Source organism: Aquila chrysaetos, chromosome 24 (genome assembly GCF_900496995.4).
Source record: "Aquila chrysaetos chrysaetos chromosome 24, bAquChr1.4, whole genome shotgun sequence".
Taxonomy (NCBI): Eukaryota; Metazoa; Chordata; class Aves; order Accipitriformes; family Accipitridae; genus Aquila; species Aquila chrysaetos.
In genome coordinates, this window is record NC_044027.1 from 19275094 (window position 1) to 19302470 (window position 27377).

The 27377-nt window shown below is 42.2% G+C and overlaps 1 protein-coding gene across 6 annotated transcripts in view; it reads left to right on the forward strand.

Moving 5' to 3' along the window:
• The window catches only part of LHX2 (LIM homeobox 2), a 35401-nt gene extending 14230 nt beyond the window's left edge, over positions 1-21171 (forward strand). For 3 of the 6 annotated variants that reach the window (XM_030000830.2, XM_030000828.2, XM_030000831.2), the window contains exons 2-5: positions 731-936; positions 1764-2146; positions 10517-10722; positions 18169-21171. In XM_030000830.2, the coding sequence (XP_029856690.1) occupies positions 737-936; positions 1764-2146; positions 10517-10722; positions 18169-18456 (1077 nt within the window). In that variant the 5' untranslated portion in view covers positions 731-736 and the 3' untranslated portion in view covers positions 18457-21171. The remainder of the gene's footprint in view (positions 1-730; positions 937-1763; positions 2147-10516; positions 10723-18168) is intronic. The other 3 variants (XM_030000834.2, XM_030000829.2, XM_030000832.2) reach the window with 1 other exon arrangement.
• The last annotated feature ends 6206 nt before the right edge of the window (positions 21172-27377 follow it).

The following is a 27377-nucleotide window of genomic DNA, read 5'->3' on the forward strand; positions in this document are numbered from 1 at the left end:
CATTCTGCACCTCGGATTTAGTAACGCTCCTCTCCTCCGCAGTTTTATTTACTGATCCCTTTAGTGCTTTGGGTCACAGCAGATTTGGATACGTGTTGTTTGGAACCAGCTTGCAGAGCGCGCTGTGTCTGTAGCACTGTGACTACTAGGGGGTTTGATCGTAATTCACTCGGAATTTTATAGCTAGGAAAATACACACACAGACACGCTCCGCATACACGCACTCACAGAGCATTAACTATGCAGACACTCTCAGTATATCCATAATAATAAATTTTAAAATTAACTATCTGCGATTTGCCCTGCTCTGTGATTATTGCGCCTGTTTATTGAACAGCATCTTTTCTTGTTCTGGGACTGGAAAATCCACAGGGGGAAAAAAAAAAAAAAAAGAAAAAATCCTGGGTCTCATCCGGACGCCTTCCCTAAAACCCAGGGTGTTTTTCTTCTTGCCTCTCCCTCCTCCCCGCCTCCTCCCGGGAAGGTGGGATGCCGCGGGACCCTGGGGACCCGCGTTCCCGGGCGCAGGAGGCAGGTCGGGGCGGCCGGGCTCGGGGCGGCCGGGCTCGGAGCCCCCTCTGCTCTCCTCTCCTCTGCTCCGCTCCGCGTCTGCCAAGCCCCTGCGAGGAAGAGGAGAAGCCCGGCCCCGGCCGGGCAGGGGGAGGGGGGAGCCCAGCAGCGCACAAGAGTTTCTCCCTCTCGCTAACGGTCTGTAATTGTTTTCCCCCAGCAGACCATGCCTTCCATCAGCAGTGACAGGGCTGCCCTGTGCGCCGGCTGCGGGGGGAAAATCTCCGACCGTTATTACCTCCTGGCTGTGGATAAACAGTGGCACATGCGCTGCCTGAAGTGCTGCGAATGTAAACTCAACCTGGAGTCCGAGCTCACCTGCTTCAGCAAGGACGGCAGCATTTACTGCAAGGAGGATTACTACAGGTACAGCCTGCCCCCAGCCACCAGCCTGGGAGGGGGGGGGAACCTGCTCGCTGCCCCCCACGCCGAGCGAACCCCGTCCCGAAGAGACTGCGGAGGGGATCCGTGGGCACGCCGTCCCCGTGGGGCAGGCTGTGGGCTCCTAAAACCTCCCACCGCAGAGGGACACTCGTAGTGGGGATGGCCCCGTGTTCTCGGGAGGGGGGCACAGCCCGGGCACCGCTTCCCCCTCCCCCCCAGCCTCCTTGCGGGTACGGGGGGCTTCAAGCAGGCGTCCCCTGCCCAGCCTTCTCGGGCTGCGAAGGGGAACGAAATGGCTAAGGCGAGCTAGGCTCGTTTCCAGCCCTGGACGCGCAGGGCAGGGCACGGAGCGGCACCCTCACCCGTGGGAAGGGCTTGCCTTCCCCCCCACTCTGTCCCTTGCAGGGGCGAGGGGATGGGGGCGAGCCCCGGGCACGCTGTCAGCCCAGCCGGCAGCGGGGCTGCTCCTGGCCCGGCGGCGGTGCCTGCTGCCCGGGGCCCGGAGCCTCCCCCCGGCCCCGGGGAAGTGTGCGGGGCGGGGATCGGTGCGTTTTTCTGGTGGGAGCTGCGCTGCGAGGTGGGAAGCGGGACGGAACCCCCTCCGGGCTCGGAACCCTGTCGGGCGGCTCCCGGGGAGCGAAGCCGTTCCGCAAACGTCCCGGCTTTGTGCCGCTGCCCCGGCCAAGGCGGCCGGCCCGGGCCCCGCAGCCCCTCTCCCTCTGCCGCCCTCCGGGCGGACCCGACGAAGGGGGGGGGGGGGGGGGGGGGATGCGCCTCTCACCGTCTCCTCTGGCCGTTCTGTTTTGCAGGAGGTTTTCGGTGCAGAGATGCGCGAGATGTCACCTGGGGATTTCTGCCTCCGAGATGGTCATGAGAGCCAGGGATTTGGTATATCACTTAAATTGCTTCACTTGCACCACTTGCAACAAGATGCTGACCACCGGCGATCACTTTGGCATGAAGGACAATCTGGTGTACTGCCGCCTCCATTTCGAGACTCTCATCCAGGGGGAGTACCAGGTGCATTTCAATCACTCGGATGTAGCCGCTGGGAAGGGCCCGGCATTGGGAGCGGGCTCTGCCAATACTTTGGGACTGCCTTATTACAACGGCGTGGGGACTGTCCAGAAGGGGAGACCCAGGAAAAGGAAGAGCCCAGGGCCTGGGGCAGATCTGGCAGCCTACAACGCAGGTAAGAGACCCCCACCTTCCCCCAGAACAATTCAGATGGTTTGTTTCTGTTCACTTCCAAAGGGGGATTTCCGTTTATTTTAGCTTAAACCGTTAATAATAGTTTAGCTGCAGCATAATTATTGAGATCAAGTGCTGTCAAACTGCAATTACAGAAGCTAATATGTTAGCATTTTTCACTTCAACTGGAAATAAAATGTTTTGAAGCAAGGTCATCTGGTTAAGGAGGGGGAGAAGGGGGAGTGTAGCATGAAATAAAATCTGGAAACCAGAGATTGTAAGTTAGCACTTCAGAGAGCTGTGAATTTTCTTTAGTAGCTACGCTCGAAGGCTGCCAATGGGTGAATTATTCTGCCCTTGTCCTGAGCTCTTGCACCTCAGACTTTTGGAAGGGAAGAGGGAGGAAGTAAGAAAGTGGCTATTTCCCAAGGACCTGCTGCGGGAGGTGGATGGGGGGGTGCAGGGCTGGGGGGGGGGGGGGGGCGCAGACCGCGGGCAGGGGCTGCAGGCAGCAGGTGTCTGCAGGCAGCCTCAAGTCTGCTCATACCGTGACAAGTTCGGCTGGAGTTTTGTTCGTCAGATGTGACGCGAAGAGCGGGGAAACTCACAGCATCCCCTTTCTAAATAAATCCTGGCTGCCCCGAGTCGCAGCCCCTGGCTCTTCACTGAGATGGGCAGCGAGGGGAAAGGGTGCAAACCTGGCAGCAGCCGCAAGCCTGCAGTCCCTACAGAAACTCTGTCCCTCGGGCTCTCTGCGTCCAGGTGCTTTCTGATGTGTTTCCTCGTTTAACCTCCCCACCACCGCAGCACTGTCATTTTGCAGGCAAAGGAATTCGAGCGGTGTCCTGCTTCCCCCATCCCTGCTTCCCCCCATCCCCTCGCTCTTCTTCCTCCATGTAACTGCCCACCAGAGCGGCTGTGATCACTGGGTCTGCCAGTACTGCTCCTTGTATGCAACAGGAAAAAGTGCACAAAAGAAAATTCTTAGATCTTGATTTTATTAGAAGAATTCAAGGCGGAGGTGGGGTTTACTTCAGACCCGAGTTTCCCAAAGCTGTGCGCTCAGCTGTCCCGTTAGACCCTGGAGATGAAACTCGTTTGCCTCTTTCCTTGCGCTGCTTCAGCATTGTCTGCACTTCTCCGCTGCTTCGAGCATCTTTTCTTTTTTAATCCGCGAAGTTCAGACATGTCCCATAGGGCGTAGGTTTACCTTTAACATTTATTTATTTATTTATTTATTTATTTATTTATTTATTTTCTCCCCGGAGAGGGCGTTAGGTGAAGGCCAAGTTTGCTGCGGTTTGTTTGCAGCCGCACCTCTGCGCGCCCCGGCTGCCCCGGGCTGGCAGCTCCGGGCTGCGCTCTGCTCCTGCCGTTCCGCCTGCAGGGAGGGGGGGGACGGGAAGGGGGGGGAAGGAGACCGAGGGGAAGGGCCGTGGCGGTGAGTGTCTCGGGCTGGACTGCTGTTCTGCCAGCACCGAGGGCTTCGGGGGCGAGGGGAGGCGGCCGCGCCGGGAGTATGAGGCTGCGGGTGTTTTGCGCCTAAAGACAGAGTAACAGCAGCGACAAAATTGAGTGGTTTGCACTGAAAATGGCAGGGGGAGAAGGCGCATCTCTGAGTGGCAAACGCACCTCGGGAACAAAATTGCCAGCTATTATTGGTTTAACTAATTGCTGAATAATTTGGAAATAGTGCAGAAATCAGTAGCAGTCCCAGTGGTGAAGGTTGATGAAAGGTGTATGTAGTATTCTCGCGAGTAACAGTTGAGCTTTAAAACATACGTAAAAATATGCGTCTTGCCCGTTTAAAAAGTCTCCTTTTCGAAGGGATTAGATTTTAATTGTCCTTCCGCTGTCTCCCTGTGCAGGGCAGATGTTCAGATTCAAAGGACCTCTAAACCTAACCAGCGGCATCTGTCCTGGATGGGAGCACAGCCTGAGAAAGTCTTACTGCTCCCTGACTTCCTAAATAAACCGTCTTTATCTGTGTTTTTTAAAATTCGTTTTCAAAATAATTGACCTCCTATTTTTTGGTCTTTTAATTTTTGGTTAGAGACTGCAACTGAAGCTTAAGAGATCTTCCTCGAGGAACCTGTGGCTTCTTTGCTTAAACTATTTATCTACTTACCTATTTACTAAACCAATAATCGACTAATTTATACGATAAGTGCCATTGATCTTGGAAATCAGACCAGGTTGCCCGTTGATGTAAAATTTCACAAAGTAGCAAATTATTGCAAAGCCTGCGACTTTGTACCTTTTAAAGGGAAACCGTTTAAAAGCGTGATAATTTTTCTTTTATTTTTAATGGAACTTCTCATTTCCTTCTCAGAAATGCACTAGAAATGCACAATATTGTCCTCTGAGGGGATCTGTTGCTGGCAATTTGTGTAGAATACTTTGTGTAAATAAATCTACACCCAGAGGTGGTGGGAAAACAGGGACCCGTAAACTTAGGCAGAGTCGAGACTGGAATTATTTTGTAAATTGCAGCAAATATTCATCTGCAACACGAATTGGACTGACTCTTTCTTTTTTTTTTTCTCTACTTAAACAAGACTCCGTTTGCACGGGGATGATGGGTTTTAGATGTGGATAGAGCCTGACAAGTGGAAAATAGCTTAGAAGGATGCTGGAACTTCAAAAAGATTTCTTTTTCTTTCTTTCTTCTTCCTTATCTTTCTTTTTTTTTTTTTTTTTTTTTTTTAAGTGTGTTCCTGTGATCATAATTTCTTCTTTCACTTGTTGGAATGGAGTTTGATGGTGTTTTTTTTTTAGGTCAGTAAATCAATGGCTGAAAGCTTGCTGAACACAGAAGCACCTGTAAAGAATTCTGAATACTCCCTTTGTGAATTAGACCCCAAACCTCCCACAGCCTGCTATATTTTATTCATTTGTATCTAGCCTGTCTTTAATGTGAAGACACTAAAATATCCTCGAAAATGACAGATGTATTGCGCAAACTTGGGGCACGACGAGCTGATAAAACACCCATAACCTGTGCAAACGGCGAAGATACTAATACATACTTCGTTCCTTTACTAGCAGGAAGATCCAGAGCGTTTCAGTAAGAAGGTGACTAACTATCTAGGCTAGATACAGCCCCCGGGGGCTGGTGGCGGCTCTTGGCCGGGGGACGGGAGCCTGCGGAGCCGCTGGCCCCGCTCCCCCGTCCCGGCGGCCGGTCCCGCAGCACCGGCGCTCCGTTCGGTCCCTCCCCTCCCTGCACCCCCCCGGGGCCGACCGGAGCTGACCCTCCGAACGGGCTTCGTCAAAAGCTTGGGTTGGGTTTTGGTTTTTTATTTCTTTTTTTTTCCCTGACGAAAATGGGAAAAGCCTGGAAAGTTTTGAAGAGCGAATTTCTCTTTCTCTCCTCCTTTCCCCTGGGACTAAAAGCTCAGAAGCAGCTTTCCTGCGAGTGCGGTGGCAGAGCGAGCGAAGGGGAGTCGCAGCTTAAAAACGGATGTCTTGCAGCGATTTCCTAAGAAAAATCAGTTCCCTTCTTTCCCCCCTCCTCCTGCTTCTCTCCCTCCTCCTCCTCCTCCTCCTCCTCCCCCCGCCCCGCCGTGGTCACCTTTCGGGCTCCCGCGGGCGCGGTGCATCTGGCCCCTCCCCGGGGGGCAGGGGCTGGGGCTGGGGTCGGGGCAGGGGCAGGCGGAGGGGCTGGGGTCGGGGCAGGGGCAGGCAGCCGGCCCTGCTCGCTCCCCAAAGGGCGAGCGGGACCTCGGGAGCGCTCCCCCCCCCCCATCCCTCTCTCCCCAGGGAGGCTGCCGTGGCGCAGGGCCGGGGGGGGGGGTGTCCCTGGGGAAGAGCACGGTGGGACGAGCCCCCCGGGGAGGGGAGCGGAGCCCGCTCCGGCCCCGCCAGCCAGCCCCTTCCCCCGGCCCGGCGGGCAGCGAGGAGCCTGGCTCGGCCGGGGCTGCCCGGGTTAATCGCGGCGCTCAGGGAATTACCGCGCACTCGCACCGGCTATTCAGCGCCATTCAATTGGCTTAATTGAGGGGAAAAAAAAAAAAAAAAAAAAAAAATCCCCCTCCGCCGCTGGCTCCTCCCGCAGAGCCCGGGGCCCGGCGGCGGCCCGGCGCGGCCCCTCTCCGGACCCTTTGTTCTCCCGGCCCGGGCCGCTCTCTCCCCCTAGAGGCACCGCGGCCCCGGGGGGGGGGCGGCCCGTCCCCCCGGGAGGCAGCGGGACACGCAGCCCCTTTTGTCCGAGGAGGCTGAGGAAGGCCGGTTCGGGAAAGAGGGTTTCTAATCCCAGCTCTCCTCCTCTCTCGTGGCCTTGTGATGCTCAGCCCGGAAGACGGTCGCTCCCTAAAACGGGCTGTCTCTCCCTTTTCCTAGAAACAGCTCTTGAAATTTCAAGGTTGAGGCAGCGCTTTCTGTGTCTGTTGCTCCGAAGGCTGGGCAGAGGTACCCTCCTTTCGAGGCTGCCTTTCGGAAGCAGAGAGGGTACCTTGCCTGCTCCAAGTGCCGCAGCTTCACCCCTTTTAATCCCGGTTGTGGTGAGGAGTTCAGGCGTCTGCCTTCTCCAAGTGTCTTCTCCTTCCACCAGGGAGAAAGACTCTGTCTCTGTTCCTGTCCCAAGTACCGTTCAGAGGGCTCTGTCTCACTTTTGTCCCCTTCAAGGATGCGGGTCCCACAAAGTCCTTTACACACTCCTGCCAAACAGCAATTAAGGCTGCACCCCTGCCTAGCCTGGTTAATCACAAGTTCCCTCTCCAGGCAGCAGAAGGTTAAAACACCCCCTTGAACTCTTATTACAGAAGGAAAGGGGAGTATGTTCCTGAGCCACTGAATATGGAGAGCTGATGCGTGCACCAAATGTGTCTCTTGTTTCATCGTTCTTTCGGAATCAGGATTAGTTTGCTTTCTTTTTGGGTAATTTAACATGTCAAACACAAGCTACTAAGAACAAAAGTTCCCCCAAAGGAAATTCCTCTTTCCCATCTTCGTCATGTTCCATGTACTTAGCAACCTACTAACTACTAAGCGCGTGTTTTGCCCCGAATCCCGACATGTTGGGGGGATCTGGCGATCTGACTGCGAAACAGTGCTCCCAAGTTTTCTTCTTCAAATAGCATTTGTTACAAAGATAACAACAGCACGTCCTGCTTTACACTCATGTTGCTGTTTTTAGAGATGGTATTATGCATTATCCTGCTGAGGATATTTTGGTCACCAATACCAAAATACAGTGTTGTAATCTTAGGTTCTGGTGATGCTCTCCGTGGACATCACTATCTTGTGGCCAAGCGGACATTTGTATCATGGTGCTAATGGAGGAGGCTGTAAGAGCCGGCCACTGGTGAGACCAGCCGAAGGACAGGAGGGCAGTGGCCTGGACGTGGGGACTGGGGAAAGGCACAAGGGCCTTAGAAATGTTCTAGGGTCAAAAGAGAGAGTTGGCACCACTTCGGAATTTGTTTTATCACAAAATAGGAATGAAACTTTAGTTAATTTAAGACTCCTCTATTTGACCAGAATTTTACCAATTGTATTTCTGAACTCCCAGCAGGAGCTCTAGATGCTGGAATGGAAATTGAATGGAAATCTTACATACGGATAGTTCAACAATTCCTTTGGGAGATACATGGGGACACCACAAAGGAACAGGGAAGAAGTGCCTGAAAAACTGAGGGTTGCGTGAGGAGCACCTACAGTGTTGGTCTTACACCATGATGCCTTTTGCAGAAACTCCTCAGCACTTAAAACCTCCACATGCTTACACCTTTGGCCCGTTCTGTATCTCTGTGCCTGCAACGTCCATAGACGTTTCAGATTCTGAGAGAGATGCATACAGTATTAGACCTAATATAATAGGCTTTTGAAGATGGTGCCAGGCACCAAAACCAAATATGAGAGGGGAGTTGGCACTAAGCAGGAATATTTATGTCATATCGGGTGATGCCTGGGGGTACCGAAAGCACTTGCGCAAGATAACGAACAGCAGACACCCTCGTGCACTTTCAAAGTCTGTACTATAACTTTCTTCTAGAAAAGAACAGTATTTTGCCAGTCACAAATGGTACATATTTACTGTCATTTTAATACTATTTTTATTTAGTAGATGAGGAGGTAAAAATATGAGAAATTCAAAGAGTAAATTGTTCATTGTCTTATCAGTGCTTGATGAAAAGCTGATACCCTCATTCCATTCTGGGTTGGTTTAGAATCACTTTTACTTCCTTGGATCCTGAATGTAACTCATTCTCTATGGAACAAGTTATATTCCAACCACTTGCAGCCCTAGGGTTTGTTTTGTTGCATATTAACATGAACAGATCTCAGTCCTTCAGACAGAGATTTTGATGCATTTCCTCCTATGTCTCTGCCTTGTTATTTCTGGGAGGGTTTGAAAGCATTTAAGATAACACACAGAGGTCTTTTCCATTACTAACATCTAAAATTCTGTGAGTACATTTTAAAACCAAGCACTGCTTGGTTTGACATTTCCATAATAGAATTTGCTATCAGCAATATAGTTTCAGTATTCTTTACATCAGGAATTGTAGCTACGAAGGAGACTGGAGCACGTGGGATGACCCCAGTTTGGCAACTAGATCTCAGTTCTTCAACCAGAAACGATTTTGCTACTTTCCATCCAGCTCCATTAATACTGCATTTATGCTATCTCCTTTAAAGCCTTTTAAATTCAGGTGCTTCCAGTCTTTCCACACCACAGGAAAACAAGCAGAAATGCTTCTTATTGCTAGAATTTGGCACAAGATACTTAGGTCTGGAAAGGATTTATACAAATGTACGCACATGCATGCGCACACGCATACATACACACACATTTATATATACAATACAATTTTTTTAAGCTGTTTTTTAAATTATAGGAGTACAGAAACACACAGAAAAGTTTGGGGCTTCAGACACTTTCTACATATCTATTAAACAAACATGCTTTTGGTCTTAAAACTGAATTTTTGCAGGCCTTGCTCTATATTGTGCCATTATCTTTTTAGAAGGTTTTGAAAACCTAAAGTTTGCAAAGCAGCTACTGTACATGCTGCAAAACTGCTCTTTATAGAATCTGTATGCGTTTTGACTTATGAGTACATGCATTTTATGTATATTTTTTAAAACTGTTTTTAATGTACGCCTTTCAGGGTTTGTATGTTTTCAATAGGGCTGAAAACCTCTGATGGATAGCATGAATTTAAAGTAAAACTATAAAGACATGTCTATGAGATGTACTCAGTTGTAATGAACCAGCAGTAATGGACAATTGAAAACAAATCTGTTTATGTGTTTAAGAAATTCACCAATAATTCACCTTTTAAAATATTTTTTTTTCTATTTGTTTGCATGCAACATAGAACAGAGATAGTAGTCATTTTTCATTACTTTTAACATAAAACTTAAAGGAAATTAAAAGGGAGCTGTAGATATTGGAACAGAAAAAGCAAATTAATGACAGTTTCTCAGAGCTAATTTTCAGTTATATCCCTGATTTAGTGGATTTAAGCTCGGTCCTTAATGTTATTTTAAGAGTTTTTCTATGGTTTACTGTATGCACAAACAAATGAAAAACTACTTTTGGTCTATGAGATTATTTTGCTTGGCATTCAACATTTAATACTACTTGACAATTATTATAATGTTCCTTGCTCATAGACTTCCTTTACAGGCTTTATGGTTGATTTATGCAAATGTATCAATCAGTGTCATTCAGTGATTTCAAAAGGATAGAACAGAATTGATCATTCAAACTAGTATTTGCAAATACTTTTTAAAAAAAGGAAATATAAACATTTAAATAATTAAAAAGATATTTTTAATTTGGCATGCCAGTGATACATTGTATTAACAGCTTTATTTCTTTAGCTAGTCAAATTATAGTCATAATTTGCTGTCTGGTACCCACAAACTTTATTTCTTTTATGGTGTTTCATTTAATGGTCTCTCTTGTACTCTACAGGGTTTAGTTTGATGGCGGAAATAATTATAATTTTAACTGGTCTGTTCCATCGAGATTTAAGTGGACTGTATTGTACAGCTTTCTTTGTACGTTACAATGCAATTTATAGTGATACAAAGTACATTAAAACACTTTACAGAGTTGGGGACAGCTACTGTCCTACAAGCAGAAAGTGGAGGAAAGGCTGTGTGGAGATGGAGGGAAGAAAAAAGGAAACAGACCTGACATTTTAAAAGCCATAAAGAGGCAGGTGAGGGTCCTTGCAGGCTGGTTATTGTAAGGGAAAAATAGAAGATGCAGAAATGGAGGGGAAGGCAAGTAGGATTTGTACCAGTACAATACATGCCATGGTATGTTATTTTAATTGCTGCACTCAGATGAACTGCAAACAATGTTGGTCACAGAGCAATAGATTTACACGCCTTTCCCTCTTGTTGCCTTAAGCTTTAAGTTGCAATGAAAACGATGGTGACCACCTGGATAGAGACCAGCAATACCCCAGCAATCAAAAAACAAAGCGTATGAGGACATCATTCAAACACCACCAGTTGCGGACAATGAAGTCATACTTTGCTATTAACCACAATCCTGATGCCAAGGACTTGAAACAGCTAGCTCAGAAAACTGGCCTGACCAAAAGAGTTCTTCAGGTAAGAAGAGCAGTCTTTTGCCTTGAAAAGTAAATAAAATATCAATTTTATATTTAAAATGCCATGGGTTTTGCTGATTTTCAAGCTTTTCTTAATCATTCATACATTCTGTGAGGCTTCAATTAAATCCTAGAAAGTATGGGAAAAGTTATTTCTTTTCAGTTTCTCAAAAGCAGATCACTTGGGTTCTAATTTTTAATGACAGTTATGATGCTTTGGGGCCCTGCTTGTTTTCCTATAGTTAGTTAATTCTGGTGCATGTTTTAGCTTCCAATCTGCTGCAAGAAAAGGTGAATTATTTTAGTTAGTGTGTTCACTGTAAATAGAGAGCTCTTAATTTAGAAATTACTGTGAATGTTTACCTTTATAAGAAATTAATCAGCAGTTTGAATTTATTTTATCAGGACAATATCTTTTCTTTCATAATTGAAGTGGACATAAATTTAATTTTTCAAAGATTAATTTTTAATTCATAGTTTAGTAACTTAGAATGAAAGGAGACTGCATTTTAAAAGTACTTTTTCTCTGAAAGCTGGATTTTTCTTGCTTCACGGATATACTCTCCGTTTGAACTCTTATGGGAAGCAAAGGTGAGAATATTAGTTGATTCAGCTCCATTTTAATTTATAGTTCTGATTCAAGAAGTCAGTTTTAATGGGCACTTATCCAAATAACTATACCTAAATTTGGGCATATAGGAGTCATGGCATCCTGAAATTTTTAAATGGGTCTTAATTGTAAAAAATGGTTTGTGAACTTCATAGAGACAGGTAGGGCTCAGAGACAGTCTCGTGGGAAAGCATCGTGGATAGCTCTCGCAAATTCATAGGCAAGTGGAGGGCAGTAGACAAAAAATATTGAGAAAAACTGAATTCACTGGAGAGATTCTGGACCTTACAGTGTTAATACCTAACAGAAGAAGGAATAAAGGTTTTGTAGGCTTCCCAGTAAAAACTACTAATGAAAAACCATATGTAATTACTTCTCTTGGCTACATCCTCCATAGCTGGATTTTTTTTGGTTTTTATGAGGTTGATTTGTGGTGGTGGAACAGATTCCTCTGATATAACTAGCACACATCCTAACACTTGACGTAGTGTCTCTCATAGCAGCTCTCCTTTATCCATGCACATGGGTGAAATAATTTACTGCACTTGTCTATCCTTATTTTGATAATTCTCCTTTATTTTACCCTCAGAGTTTAGACACTTCAGTAATATCTATTCTGCCCATTACAGTGCACTCACACCTGAATTATCTGAGAAATTTCACACAGTGCATTAAGAAATGAGATCAGTGTCTAGAAAGTGTCTTTCTCTTGATCATCTTTCTGTTCTCTCTCCTCACTCCACACGAACTTTGAGTTCCATCTCTCTCTTCCCTTTTCACCTAATGGGTCTTTCCTTCCATCTTTTTTCCTAGTTATTATCTCTGTTTCTTCCTTCCTTTTCAGAATGTATTTCCCTGTCTCCAAAACTGGACTCCACATCTTCATTACACTTCAGTTCCTCTTTCAGTTTCTTCATTGCTTTTGTTTCCATCTTAAACATATCACGTCTTGCAGTTTCAAGGTGCATAGTGGTTCCTCTTTTTTTGTAGCAGACCCTTACAATTCCACTAAACTTTTTTTATCGTTTCGGTAATTGGTGTTTCACTTCTTTTACTTTCACTGTTAGATACTCCTTTATGCCTGGGCTCCTTTAGCCGAAGAGTGGTGGAAGATGATAGTTGGTGGTGAGGATTGTACCCGGAGGATGATGCTGTTAGCGGCAATTCAAGAAAATGACTCAGAGTGACACTTTGTCCAGTATCACTTGAGTTTTCCTGTCTGTTACGAGCACACTCTACTCCATGCTCCTGGACTTTTTGTTTGAAAATTAATTTGGGCCATGAAAAAACAAACTTGTTTTTTTCAATTTTAGAATTTTTGTGCCCAATTGGTTTATCTCTAACCTGTGAGAGGCAATTTTTCAAACACTGAAGTTCACCTACATGAGTTTCAGGGTTGCTCTTTGCTGGGGAAAACTCTTCGTGATGTTGGTTACTGAGATAGTGTCACTTGTTAATTCTTTTAAGCCAGAAAGGTTGGCATTCTGTCTGTGTCATTTATTGAACACGAAGTAATTCACTGACACTATTGATCTAAACAAGCATCATTAGTATTAGTCTGTCTTACATACCAAAGGCGCATGGACTCCCAGGTGTACGTGCACGCTTGCCAGTAGTAAATCCTCCGCATTCCCTATGTTGTTATTAGGGGTCTTTGTAAGCTGTTGTATTTTCTGTATGTTCAGATCTCAGTTCAGCTGACGAAGGATTGTGGATCTTTGTATATAATTAATAGAGTACATTTAAATAGAAAATGCAAGGCAGCAGATCAGGAGAAAGATTATCTCGTTCTGAAACTAGTGTACTTCCCTAACACATGTAGTAGAGTTCCCAGTGATTTAGGAAACAGCCATAGTGCCCTTGCTATATAGACAGTCCCACATAACATGTAATGAGGGTACTTCGTTTGTAAATGAGCAGAGAATTTGACCGTATTCTTAATGATCTGTGATATCAGATTTGGAAGACCTGACTTCTGTCTTTGCTTTATATACAATTAGTCATCAGCTACACATGTCCAGAAGTGGAATGGCATGGAAATGTAACATACCGCTTCATGAATTACATTTCCTTCAGTGGCTTTGTAATGCAGACTATTTTCTGTAAGTAGCCACATTCGAATCACAGTAAACCTATTTATATTTTTAACCCCTATTTTTATTTATTTTCATTCCAGTTTAGCTTTATATTTGCAATTTAATTCATACACCTCTTGTACTGCAGCTGGGGAACACAAACCCATTATTGTAAGCTATCATTCATAGCTAAAGTGACCACCTAATTGTGAGCTAACTAACTGGCATAAATGTTCCTTTTCTGAGAATTGATCTTTCTTTTTGTGAGTTTAGAAAAGGAAGGTGGAAATAGATAGCCCTAAGAAGATACGGTTTGCTAGCTATAGGTATGCACCTCTTCCTTCCGCAGGAGTCTGGAATATGATTATTCATGGCAAAAGCAGTTTAGGAACATAAAGCATTACTTTTCAGTGGGTTTTGTACACTGCTTATTCTTTCTTGAATCACTTCCCACTAAAGTTGCTGCGAAAACCCTGTGAGGATTACTGCATGCATTTGGACTTTGCTAATTCAGTTTCCAGTAGTCAACAAACATGAAAATTTTCACAATCGTGCATGGGTACCCTGTGCTACCTTTCAGTGAAGATTTGCTTTAGGCTAGCATACTGCAGACTCTTTACCAAGCCCTCATTCATGAAATATCCCATAATTGCCCTTTAACTGTGTGTTTACTGATTACAACAGAGTAATCAGAATGTGTGTGCAATGAGTGAATGTAGTTTGCTTTATGGCGCAACATCTTTTATATTTTTGTTTCTCCGCTTACTAGTTAGTAAAATCCAGTAAACCTAAATGTCTCCAGGTAGCTGTGTGAATGAGGAAAATTGTGTTTAAAAATTTGTTTCTAGCAGAAGCTATTCATACAACTAATATGTAACAGTTGCAACAATGGAGGTGTTTGTTACAAACAAGAAAATAAAGTTATCGGAAGTGATTAGATGATCTCATTCACCGCAGCATCCAGATCCTTTACCATACTGAGCATATATATTTTCAATACTTCCCTATCATACGGAGATGTTATTTTATTCCTATTGTACTTGATGGAGACAATGAGTTAGCTGCACAGATCACTGAAGAGATAGTATAGTATTTTAACCGCAGTAAATATTATTCTGCCTAGCTGCTGAGTTGCCCAGCTACAGGCATCCAGCCCCACTAATCAGAATGTGGTAGCATCAGTGGTGGGTCTCGCAGCTGCTTTTATTTTTCAGTGGGAGTTTTGGTCCATATTTTCCCCTTTGATTTGAAATAGCTCAGCCTTATAATGATACAGTTGGACAGGAAAACACTAAATACTTCCCAATGATTTTTGTTTGTTCCTCAGTACTGAAGACTAGATTCCTGATTGTGTAATTGATGTGAGATAAGTCCTTCTGGAACAATTCTTTCAGTTATGTATGTCAGGGTTATTATTTCTTTACTTTACTGTAATACCGTTACAGGTGCAGGGCCTGAATTGCCAACGTGAGCATACAGCACTACTGCCATTATGCATGGGCAACCCTGGCTTGCCTGCTCTTACACGCTACTTTGCGCAGCTATAAGTAACGACACGGGGCAGTAGAGAAGCAGGCCTACAGTCCTACAACTCAGAAAACAATAGTTTTAATTCTTTCACAACTCTTCAACATGAAGTCTTTGCTGAACACTGTCATATCTTAAGTGCATACCAGAATATCACTATTGCAATAATGATGTTATTCCTTTCTATCATAAGACAAGGTATTTTCAGAATTTCAATTAACAAATATTTAGATGTCTTTTCAGTAATAATATGAATATTTATTACTGGACAATTTTAAAGAGCTTTATAACCATTAGCTGATTAACCTTGACAATATCTGAGTGAGGAAGGAAGTGAAAGTAGTCATAGAAGCTCTATTTTTTAATAATACTTAGAAGGTTATGTAATATTTTCTATGCCTAACATGAATTACCATTAAAGAGAGAATGAACCATGTTATATGTGCAGCTCCTGAAGGCAGCTTGAATGGTCATTGGTAAGGGCATCTGAGCACAGGTTTTCATATTTAATGGAGGATAAAGGGGAATACAAAAACACCAATAATCTTGCTCACTTTTCTTTACATACTACATGTTTCAAATCACAAACAGAAAAAATACCGTAGAGTCTCTCGCCCTGTTAAGGTTAAGGAGCAGTTGGACGTTTAGGAACAATGTAACTAAACAAAATAGTTATGGTGCCTTCTACAGTTTTACACAATTAAACAAGAAAATTGTTTTGTGAATAGGAATGGGAATGTTACTTATATTTGGGACTACTGCATATATAAGTATGTATATTTTTAATGAACATAAGTGTGAAATTACACAGAAGTATGTGTATATGCAACTGGACTAGTGTTTTTTTCTGTTCTGTTTTAATTATTACTTAACTATGGTGCACATACATATCAACAGTGGCAGTCTCTAAGCTTCCATTTCACCTTCATATGTGTTATCCTTTTTATAATTGCTAGAAGGTATATTAAAAAAACCCAAACCCAAATTACTTTGTGGGATGAATACAAATTATCTCTTACTGAAAGGTAAAAAAATCCCATAAATGTTCACATGGTTGTTTTTTACCACTCCTAACTAGTTGGCGCTTGAGACTTTGCGGCTTGAATGACCAGAACAAACTGGTTTGCTTCACTTGCATCGCCTGCACACAAGGCTCCTCACCTCACTCAGAACCCCACGCACACAGTTCCACACCTCCCTTCTTGCATGGCTCTGAGTGAACAGTCATAGGAGAGGACACTGGTTGTGAAAGTGTAAGGCAAAAAGACCACATTTGGGTTTGCCTCATTTTGACCACATCGCTGGCCTTTAATGGGTTTACCACTATAATGGGCTATGTTATAAAATCATGAGTATATTTTTACCTGTGCTAGTGTAGGAGAAGATTTTTGTTTTCTTGTCATATATGAAACAGACAAATAGCCTTTAAAGCAAGTGTTTTAACAAAGGGAATGCCAACATAAACTGTTTTAAAATACTGAGCTTTCAGAAACAGGGACCTGTAGGGATGTGATTTATGCACAGCCCATGAATGCAGATCCTGTGGGCACTGCTAGAATTTGTGCCTGAGGATTACTTCCTCGTGGCATCCCCTGGAGAGAGTGTGAGACAGAGGGTGTGCACCTTAAAGACCCTTGGCTGGGAGAGAAAGCTTTCCAGAGAAAAAGTAAGAGTGCTCAATAGGTGGATTTGGGGCTGAGCATCCACAGATGAGAAGAAAACCAGTCAGAGGAAAAACAGCTGAGACATGTTCATCAGTTCTAACTGCGGCTGGCGAGCTGAGAGTGCAAGGAGAACGCCTTACAGGACTGCTCGTATTTACGTATCGCTCTTCTGTTAGCGGTCTGGCTTAAACCGGATCCTATGGCAGGGGCCATGCTGTTTCAGAGGTAGAGGTCAGAATTTCTGTACAGATTGGTGTTGCCTCGTGAGTTCCATGCACTCAGTTTCCCTGTACAGGCCACAGAGGAGAAATCTGATGGAGGTACTGTATGGCTATGAGGATCCTTTCACTCGCTCGGTTCCTTTCTCCGACAGATACAAAGATGATGAGGCTCATTGCATCTGGAATGGAAAGACTTGGTCCTATTCCTTGTAGCAGGTCAACGTGAGGACAGTAGGATCAAGATTGAGTCCATTGTAAAGAATGTAACAATGACAAAGGCCTTCTGATAAATAAGCACAGTGAAATTTCAGCTGGTTTATAGCAGTAAAATCACTTGGTATCAACATATGTCAGGTTGAACACGGGGTATTTAACGACATTTTCAAATTTAGTCAAAGTAATATGCTGTACCTAGGTTTCATGCAAGTTTCACAAATGCATTTTATTTATCTATTTTCAAATAGGTCACAAAAATATTTTATCTTTAAACAAATCCAGCAGACAGTGGAAAGCATTATTAACTTGAACCTAAACACTGAAATTTAACTGAGAAAGATGAAGTCATAGCTTTTGTCCTTCACTCATAGATAATAATCAGATAACACAAGAAGTAGCAATCTTGGAAAAATTTCTGTATGTAGATATAATTTCTACTGAAATGACAGTTTTTAATGCAATGTGGGTCTTTAACACCATTCAAGCCTCTTTTCTCGACATCATTTCAGTACTGAAAACATTTGAAAAAGGAGACTGTCATAGGCAAAGGGAGCTGAAGTATTTGAGAAAGAAGAGTAAGAGAAGAGTAAAGAAGAGGGACAGTCCTTTTAGAAAAGTGAGAGCATTGCAGACACCAAGACATGAGAAAGTTCCTGGGAGAGCTCTCAGGGCCCACAGAGAGGCAGGGTGCTGTGGTCTGTGTCACCTGCTGCTTACGATGGGAGATGGACTTGAGATACGAGGGTGCCGAAACTCGTTATTTTATATTCATCAGATGCTTGATGTCTGCCTCATCCAGACAAATACTTCTGGGATTGAGGGCAATCAAGGATTCATGCAGGCTGCCAAATTTCTAAGCATCTTTATACATAGCCTGCACAGAAAGACTCCCGTCCTCCATCCTTAGTCCACTCCTGTCCCAGGCAGACTGTTTATACAGGATTGCAGGAGAGGGAAAGAGGAATGCTTTACAGGCATGCAGAGGACATTTCTCATCACTGGGGCTACTTTTCTAACATGTTACCAGTAAAAACATCTTCCCAATTCAAGTGTTGGTGAATTTGTGAATATGCTTTTGCTTTTTTAAACACTGCAGCTCTTTAAATGCTACCCTGTTATATTAAACTATTTCAGGTTTGGTTTCAAAATGCTCGAGCCAAATTCAGACGGAACCTCTTACGTCAAGAAAACACAGGGGTGGATAAGACTTCAGACTCAACACTCCAAGCAGGGACCCCATCAGGTCCTGCCTCAGAAATATCCAATGCCTCCATGAGTCCATCCAGCACTCCCACTACTTTAACGGACTTGACTAATCCTACTATGCCTACTGTGACATCTGTCTTGACATCAGTGCCCGGAAGTCTTGAGGTTCATGAATCTCGAAGTCCTTCACAGACAACTCTTACAAACCTTTTCTGATGACTCTTTCTTAATAATTTCTTTAAAAAAGAAATTATTCTTAGCTGAAATTCCAAGTGTATTTTAATAGAGGCTTTGAGCAACTGACTAACCACGATTAGGATCTCTCCTAAAAACAGAAGGAAATGTAGTGTTCTGGTATTACGGAGTATGGACTGAAGAATAACTTGGAAGATCTATTGCAACACAACATTTGTGTAACTGTACAGTTTTGTGGACTGAGCAAGGGAAACAGCAATTAATTTAAGTTGGCTAAAGCTTCTGTATTTTCAAAGACTGCCATGTGCCTTATATACTGTTTTATCTACATTCTTTGGATTCCATGTCCACTTCTCTCTTTTTCTCTCTGTATATTTATGACCAGGGCAAAAATGTTAAGAGTTTGTTACTTTGAATAGTCCTAAGCCTTTCATTGGTTGCTTTGTTGTTTTAGAATTTTAAGGTCGAAGTCTGTTCGAATACCAGAATTTGTAAAATCTAACCAGTAATAAAACCACTTATGGAAACTACTTGGTAATGGCTGCAGTTACATTTAACACTAGTGTCACAATCAAGATAGGCTGATTGGATTTAAAAGGATTAGAAAACTGTACTTCAAACACAGTATCTGCCTAGGATAAACTCTAAATATGATGTATACATTCCTCCTGTTCCTGAAGTATATATGGGTGAGAAATCCAGCTTGTACAACAGTCTAGCTATCTTCATTGTAGAGAAATAAATAACTGTTAGGTGCAGGTAGAAGTTATCAGATAATGTTAAAATTCAAACAGAAAAACTATACTTAATTTTGCTGTGTGAAAGAAACTTGCCTTCAGCTAGCATTTATGAAAACAATCTTGCTTTTGTGCAAGAGATGGCTTGTCCCATTTCATGGAGGACGCAAGCGGGATATCCAACACAATCAGTCCATTACAGAGGAGGGCACTGGGTAAGGTTTTCCCCAGGAAAAAGGCAGAAGTATTTCAGGTTATTTTACAACACTGGTGGGCAAAGTCGAGGCAAAATTATGTTTTATAAAGTCACAGCCTTACATTTTTTGTAATGCTTTGAAGGAATAAAAAGCCAAGGAAGAATATGATATTATTGATACTAATAAGAGTGGTTATTCCTTTAACAGTTATGGACCTTTCAATACAATTGAATTCCTTCTCCCTAAAAAATCTGTGCAGAATTTAACTCATATTTTGAGTTTTTTTCCTGTTGTTTTTAAAGATGCTTTTCTGTAATTAAAGAAATACCTCAGCAAAGTTTAAATATGTATAAGAACAAGTATACACTATGCTGTTTGCCCAGTAGTTTTATAGATTTTGAGTGGTACATAAGATGCATATGGTTGTTCCTTTTCAAACCTGTTACAATCAGTTTATTTCAGTCAAACATTAAGTTGTATGTGGCTAGCTCTCTAAAACTAATCCGTCGTTCCCATTGGATCAAAATTGCTCATAGATTATTCCAAATAAACAGCAAGATAGGTGCCGAGATTCGTGTTCTTTGCCCTTTTCAGTGCGCTGAAGATGATTTAGTAGGCCAGACTCTTTGGTAACAATGTTTTGGTTTTAAAAGTGCTACATTTATTCAGCTTTCTCAGCTGAAAATTTGCCATTCTTGTACAAGCCAAATTCCTATCGAGATCAGTGAGAGATCTCAGAGCATGAGGACTGTGGGATAGAAATGCTGACATAATTAGGTCATTTATTAACCTTTTTTACACTTCAGCTTAAAAAACCCCACAGGTGAGTTACCTGAAAAGCAAGATAGTCCTAAAAAAAATTATAACTAGCTAAGATCTGTGAAAGCGATTACGTTCTAGTCACTAAGACCAATAAGCTAGTGTATTTCATTAAGTTTATGCACAATGATGAAACATTAAAAAACATAATTTGGTTTGAATTAATAACTGTTACAGGTTTGTCCAAGGCATTTTTTCCTCATAATATAAATGTCTAATAAGGAAATTGTGCTGGTTAGTGGACTGTGAAAGAGTACATATCCGCCTTTCAAAGATATTCAGACACAGAGATTCTGCTGTATGTAATGTTTTGTTCATTGTCAATTACCTTGGAGATTTTTTTTTTTTGACATGCTTAGCTAGATCTTTTCTTGATTTAAAAGGCAATGTTGGTCCACGGTTACATGGATACAGCCCATAATTAAAAACCCTGTGTATTAACCTGTAAACAGTTTTAAAACACTGAATCCTGAATTCTTAAGTGTTACAGAAAATGTAGCGGATAACAATTCAAATGGTTCTTTAAAGTTGCAGTGCTATTATTTGTGATCTTGTATTTTAACTACCTGAATCCACATGGATGGAAATACCTTTCAAATCAATTTTCAATATTGCCTTTCCAAATAACTAACATTTATGAAGGGGAATACTCTCGTGTTAATCTTATCTAAAACCTATAAGAGACAATTAGAGAAATTGTCTGGTTTAATCGAATCAGGGATTTTGCATATAAATAAGAGACAATATTCTATGTAGGGTCTTTATGTAGGTGCATTAGGATTCACTCACTGGCTCCAATGACCTATGTTGTCCCCATGATTGTTTCAATCCTGTGGTATTGTTTGGTTGTTTAGAGCTTGTTGGTTTTGAATGCTGTACATTTTTTTACTACTGCAATCCTAATGTTTCTTCACATACTTGTACAGTTCCACATTTGATGTATTAGTCTGAAATTCTGTTAAAAACATGAACAAAAATGGAAATGATATTTCTTTGGAAGTGTATTTTTACTGTATATCTAATTTGAACTAGTTGAACATACTTCTTTACATTTTGCATGATAGGTGTGTAGTTCATTTTTTAAATATGAAAGAGACTTAAGAATAACTTAGAATGAGAGTATAATGAAACCTATACAAATATGGAAAATACATACAATGATTTGCTACTTTTTGACTCAAGAAACTTTTTGAAATACATTTTACCTAGTTTATTTAAGATAATGCAGATATTTTGTCTTTGAGTTCATACATAATACAGAATATAAAAGGGGATTACACATTAGAAAAACTTTCAAGTCACCTTGGTACTCAACAGCATGCTGGATTGTTCTGTCAAGCAAAGATAAAAGATATTTGATTTTAAGAATGCTGAATAAATATATTTTGATCTACAGTAGAGAGGGATAGCATTACTGGAAGTAATATATAATCACAACTTAAAATTTATTGACACTATTAATAGCTACATTTCATAAAACTTATTTTGCATTCAAATTATCTAAGTTTGGGAAGAGAAGACTAAGGAACATTATACTAATGAAGAAGCTGAATGCCTGCCCTGGAAGCAAAAGTCAATTTATCAAATATACTATGGATGGAGAAAGTGCCTCCAGGATGTTTTGGTTTCCAAACTATCTTTTCTTCCTAGCTGTTAAAAAAAACCCCATATTTAGAGCACTTTCCTATAACTGTTTGTTATTTTTTTTCTGTTGGAAGGTAAAGAGTAAAGCTTAGGCACTTGTAATAATAATCTTCATCTAAAGGAAAAGGAGAAAAAAAAACACAAATCAAAATAAGAATCAGGCTTCATACTTGGGCATGATGATAGCAAAGACATCCAGGTGACTAAAAGAAGTTCCATGTGTACATGCTTATGGTCTTCACAGTGACTTAATAATGCTTGGAAGGAAAGATTTTAATTGAAAGTAGGTGAATTATGGGTTTAGTGGTTTGGTTTTTTTTACTTCAGAAAGCCAGGACTAATTACATAACTCTGCTGCCGTTTTTTAAAATGAAATTTGATATAAGTTACCATTAGGAAGGGTCATAACGTCAAATATAGTGTGAAGAGATAAACCCAGACATTTTAAGGATTTTTTTTTCCATTTTCTGTTCTTTCCATCATTTTAACCCTGGTTCTTCTCCAGGACACATCATGAACTGCTGGCAATAGGCTCAGTTTACTTTAATGAAGGGTAGATCATCTTCCTGCCACACAGTTTATATCCTCCTGCTTACGTGCATTCTTCATACTGACACTGGCAAACACTTCTCACTGGCAAACCTTACTCCATTTGACTGTCCACAGCTTCTACAGTGTGAATCCTTCAACCAGTTGAATGCTTCAGGGGAGTTTTTTCCTACCTCTGCAGGAATTTATCCCTTCTGAATAAGGAGGATTTAAACCATTCCTGGCAGCAATTCATTTATTCATAGCTAAAATAATGATCTGTAAAATGAATGGCCTATGCATTTCTGAGATCGCTTTGACCTGCATTTGAAAAGGCTACAGGTGAAATATATGTGCAACACGTCCAATTCACATCAGCAGCCAGGGTTTGGATGGGTGTGAAATGCTTGTGCATCCACTGTTTGGTGCATACAGTTACGCAGTCACCAGCCATCTGCATTTCTGCTTTCCAAGGTTATAATACTACACCTCGCTTTCCAGACTTTCAAGTCCTTTTTGTCTTGTCCTGCGAGTGAGTTGATTGGAGCTCTGCTTAATCCCATACTTCAAATAATTTTGTCCGAGTCTGCAGTATCTTTGCTTAAAAAACTAAATATAGCAAACCACAAACATCATTCGCACGCTCCCATACATTGCCTTTAAGGCTGCTCAGAGTCTCTGGTATGATACATTACTACCCCTGTAGGCAGAAGGGGCTACATGGATCGTGGTCTGTTCTCATTCTAATTAAAGAGAAGCAAAGGAATAAATATTAGATTCTTGATCCACAGTGAATAAAAATGTGTTTTAAGAGTATCTTAGGACTGGCAAATCACTATAAAGAGGGAATAAAGAGGGCATATTTTTGACACACAGGAAGCTGCCATGGTTATGAAGACAGCAGCGAAGCAGCTGGACTCTGAGCGCTCATGTTTTCACTTCCATAAGTGGAGAGACGGTCTTTAGTTCATTACAGGCTTTAGCTAGGATGCTTAAAGTGATGTGGAAAGTGAAGAATCAAGTTTGACTCTGTCATAACATTAGGTGAGTTATCAGTAATTTGTTTGAAAAGTCACCGGGAGAAAGATGGCTGCACCAAATAGCAGTGATGCTTTTTACAGTAAATACACTGCTAATGAAGCATTTATCCCCTCGTTCTGCTGCTAGGAAGGCATCTTCAAAGGCTCCACGTGCTTGGTGTGGTAAACTTTCCTGCAAATGTTCAGTAAGAAAGCTGACCTTCTGGGGAGCAGCAGAGAAACTAATAATGTATATTTGCAATTAACTGTAATAATTTATAATTGTAATCAATATCCATGTCTCATTTTGCTAACATTTCTTATTTTGTAAGCTATGTCCAAAGTTAGTCTTTCAGCATTTGGGGTGTTACAGAATAATTTTTACGTTCTTTTACTGAAGGTAGTTTTGGCTTTGGGCCATGAATGGGTGTAAGTATTGAGTTGCATCAGTCGTCGTATATTACTATCTGTAGTTAAAAAAGCATCAGATGTGAAATGGCAGTTATAGAAAAGGCTGAATCTTCAGCTGCGTTTGGTTGCATTTTTGACTGTTTTATAGGGAGCTTTCACTCTTTACGTGGAATGACATGCAGTCAAGATAAGACTCTCACTGTTACAGAGTTGTGCCCAGGTTTTGTCATGGGAATCGACTCCAGCCACACATGGCAGTGAGCGGACACGCCAAATGAATTACTTCCAGCATGCAAGTTTTCCGCGTTGAGGGAGAGAGAACCCAGCCTCAAAAATTATTTCCACTGAAGCAGCAAATACTGACAGGCCTCATAGATAGAAATTTGTGTTACTACCCCTTCTGCTGCGATTGTACTCTCCCTCCTAACCTTTTATACTAATTAAACAGGTGTTTCTTCTCACCATTCAGCCTGGTAAAAATAGAGTTGTGCTGGATCACGGCCATGAATGGCATTTATCAATTTGACATTTTTTCTTTTCAAGGACTAGATAAAAAGATGTACTGGGCATTTAATGGATTTCTGATCAGATTAATATGATGTTAGCAGTTCTTTCTGGCCTAACAACTGGATTTTTGTAGCAACAAAGGTCAGTAAATATTTTGGGGGTTTTGTTTTGAGCAAAGCATAGTACTTAAAATACGCAACCTGCTGATAGTAAATTCAGACCTTGCAATATCATCTAGCATGCTAATGCACAACACTGTGCAAATTATAATTATTTCCTGAAAATACCACTTCTGTGGAAGTTCTTCTTTTGTTAAGAAAAATCCCTGTAAAAGGCATGGCTCTGCATATGTATTTACACAGCTTGTTTACATGCTACTATATCAATTTATTAGATTGTAAAATCCAGCACTTAACAGGAAGTTAAATTTTTGCAACAACCTCTAGAAAAAAAAGAAGTAATTAAGCTTTTCATTAAAGAGAGAAACTTATTCTATCCACTGCATAGTTTAGCCCAGTGCCTATGGAAAAAAAAAATGCAACAGCTAAAACAAGACACAAATATTTGGAAAGTGTTATGCAATTCTATGGTGACCTGGTTTAATTGATAAATATCAGCAATTACTTTTCCCCGGTGCATACAGATTACTGGGCAATTAGTGTTAGGAAGCCACAATGAATTTGCAGCACTGCAAACACAGAAATAACTACGTATTTTTCTTGCACTGACACAAAACTACTGTCCATCCACTGGACAGTAATTACTGTGTAATTTAATGTTCCTTGGTTACTATTCAAAAACAGTGAGAAGACACTCACGCTTTGGTAATTTAAAGTGTTCCTAGGAAAGGGGTTTGGTTTTCCATGAGCATGTTGGTCCAGTAAAGAGTAACAATGATAAGGAGCTCTGATCCATGTATTATTTGTGTTGGCTGAAACCTTTACTAGACAGCTAGAGATAATTTCTTCCCTACACAGAGCTAAAAACCCAAATTCTCCCAGTGGCTCTCCATGTATAGATCTGATAGATCTCACTGGCTCTCCTTAACGCCTAAGGGAAGAAATGAGTCCAGGAGGCATATTTATGTTCTTGTCAACTCTGCTCTTGGTGAATTTACAGGATAAATCTGGCAGCTGTGGTATACCCTGTTTGGCCGAATGCCTCTGGCCCAGACCGTCATTGTGCCTCTGGAGCTACCCAACAGCTCTGGTAGCTCCACGTTAGCATGTCATACCTTCAAAATATTGTTCAAACCAGGTTTTTGCCTAGCTAACATCACATACAGTGACGTGGTCCATCTGCTTAACCCTGGCACGTGGGAAGTGCAGATGTGAGATCAACGTGGACAGGTTTCAACTGTTTTCTTCTGATTACAGCCTCCAGCCTACAGAAATTGCTTGGCCACCAATTATTTCATTTGCCTTCTCACATAATTTCCACATGTTTGATCACTCATTTTTTGCTGTCTGTCTTCTGGAAATGAAGACTAACAAAAGAGATACTCTGTAATATGGCTTCGCAGGCTGTGATTGAGCAAGCAGCTGATGCCAAGCTAGTCTGGGTAAGGATTCTGGGAATGTAGGGAAAAACAATTTCTGAAAGGCCAGGTCTGTCACCCACAGACAGACAAGAGGGTAAACAGATAGCATTGCCCAGACCAAGTCCCCAGAGACTTCTCATCTCTTGCACCCAGAGGTTCTGAGAATTTGTTAATGTCTGTATGAAACTTTTTGAGGCAGAAGAACACTTTATTTATCATTGCTTTCGTAATTATTCTAGACAGGCAGTTTCAGCCTTTTCAATCTGTAGATCCCCTAAACGCTTTCTACTGGAGTTGCGGACTGTTGTCTAGTGGATTTAACCCTGCTGACCATAGACTTGCCTTTATTAGTTCACATGCACAGATCCCTTAGAAGTAGCTCAAAAGCTTTTATATCCATTTTTGTTACTGTATGATCTGACTGTTTCTGGAGAAGCCGGCAGACAAGCGTGAGCTACCCATGGACTCAGGAGATAAGATGTTTCACACCCATGAGCTTGCACTGCTCTTTGAAAGGAGGCTCTTCCCCTCCAGCACTGTCTGCAGTGCTCACTTTCATCTGGGCAGGGTTCGTAAGAGGATTCTTGGAACGGGCTGCTGCCCTGGCCAGCTGCTGATGCCTTTTGGAGCTGATATTATGCTTAAAGAAATCAATCATGGATGTTCCTACCATCTCTTTCAGTCAACTCTAATTAATACAGACCCAGACTTTCTCCTTTTTATATACATTGGCATTGACTCCTAACATTTCACCCACACCCAAAATGCTAAATGACAGCGGAAGTTACACTGCAGCCAGTGTCATTCATGTTACAGAAATAAGCCTAACCACACACACTCTGAAAGGGTTTTTAACGTAATGAAGGCCATTTGTGGCCTTCATTTATCTTTATGTCTTTTCCAGTTCTACCCCTATTGTGCCTACGGAATTCAGGAATCCATTTTAGATTAATATAAAAGCTATACAATGCTCTTTTCTGTGATTCTTTACTCTTTAGCTCCCCAAGTGCAGGCAGTTCCTAGTCATGTTTTCTGTTCATACTCTCTTTTTCTGTCTTTCTGTTTTGTCCCAGAGGTTATAGCTTGTGCACACCAACACCCACTGGCACTGACAGGATTCTCCAGAGTCCCTTCTGGCTATTCTGGCACAAAAGAAGAGTCTCAGAAAAGACATTGGCAGCTATTTGTAGAAGTACTTTCTCCCCACAAAACAGCTCCAGTTCCTGGGGATCTGTGTTGGGAGTGTAAGGTGTGTTGCTACCACTTACATGCAGGTACCATCATTATCAGCTGGCTTAGAAAAGACTGAAAGCTAGGCTGCTTTTACAAGATCTGCATAAAAATATAATCCATTTTAATTCCACAATTATATTGGAGGTGATGCCAGGTGTTAAAAGGAAGAATGTGTTTCTGGCAGGACTCCAGGTATTTCTGTTCTTTTTCTGCCTATTGGTTGGAGCAGGGACCAAGGGAGGACTCCTGCCTCCCGTTTCCACCACAGACATTAGTTTACTCTAATGCACAGGGAGGCTGCCCAGAG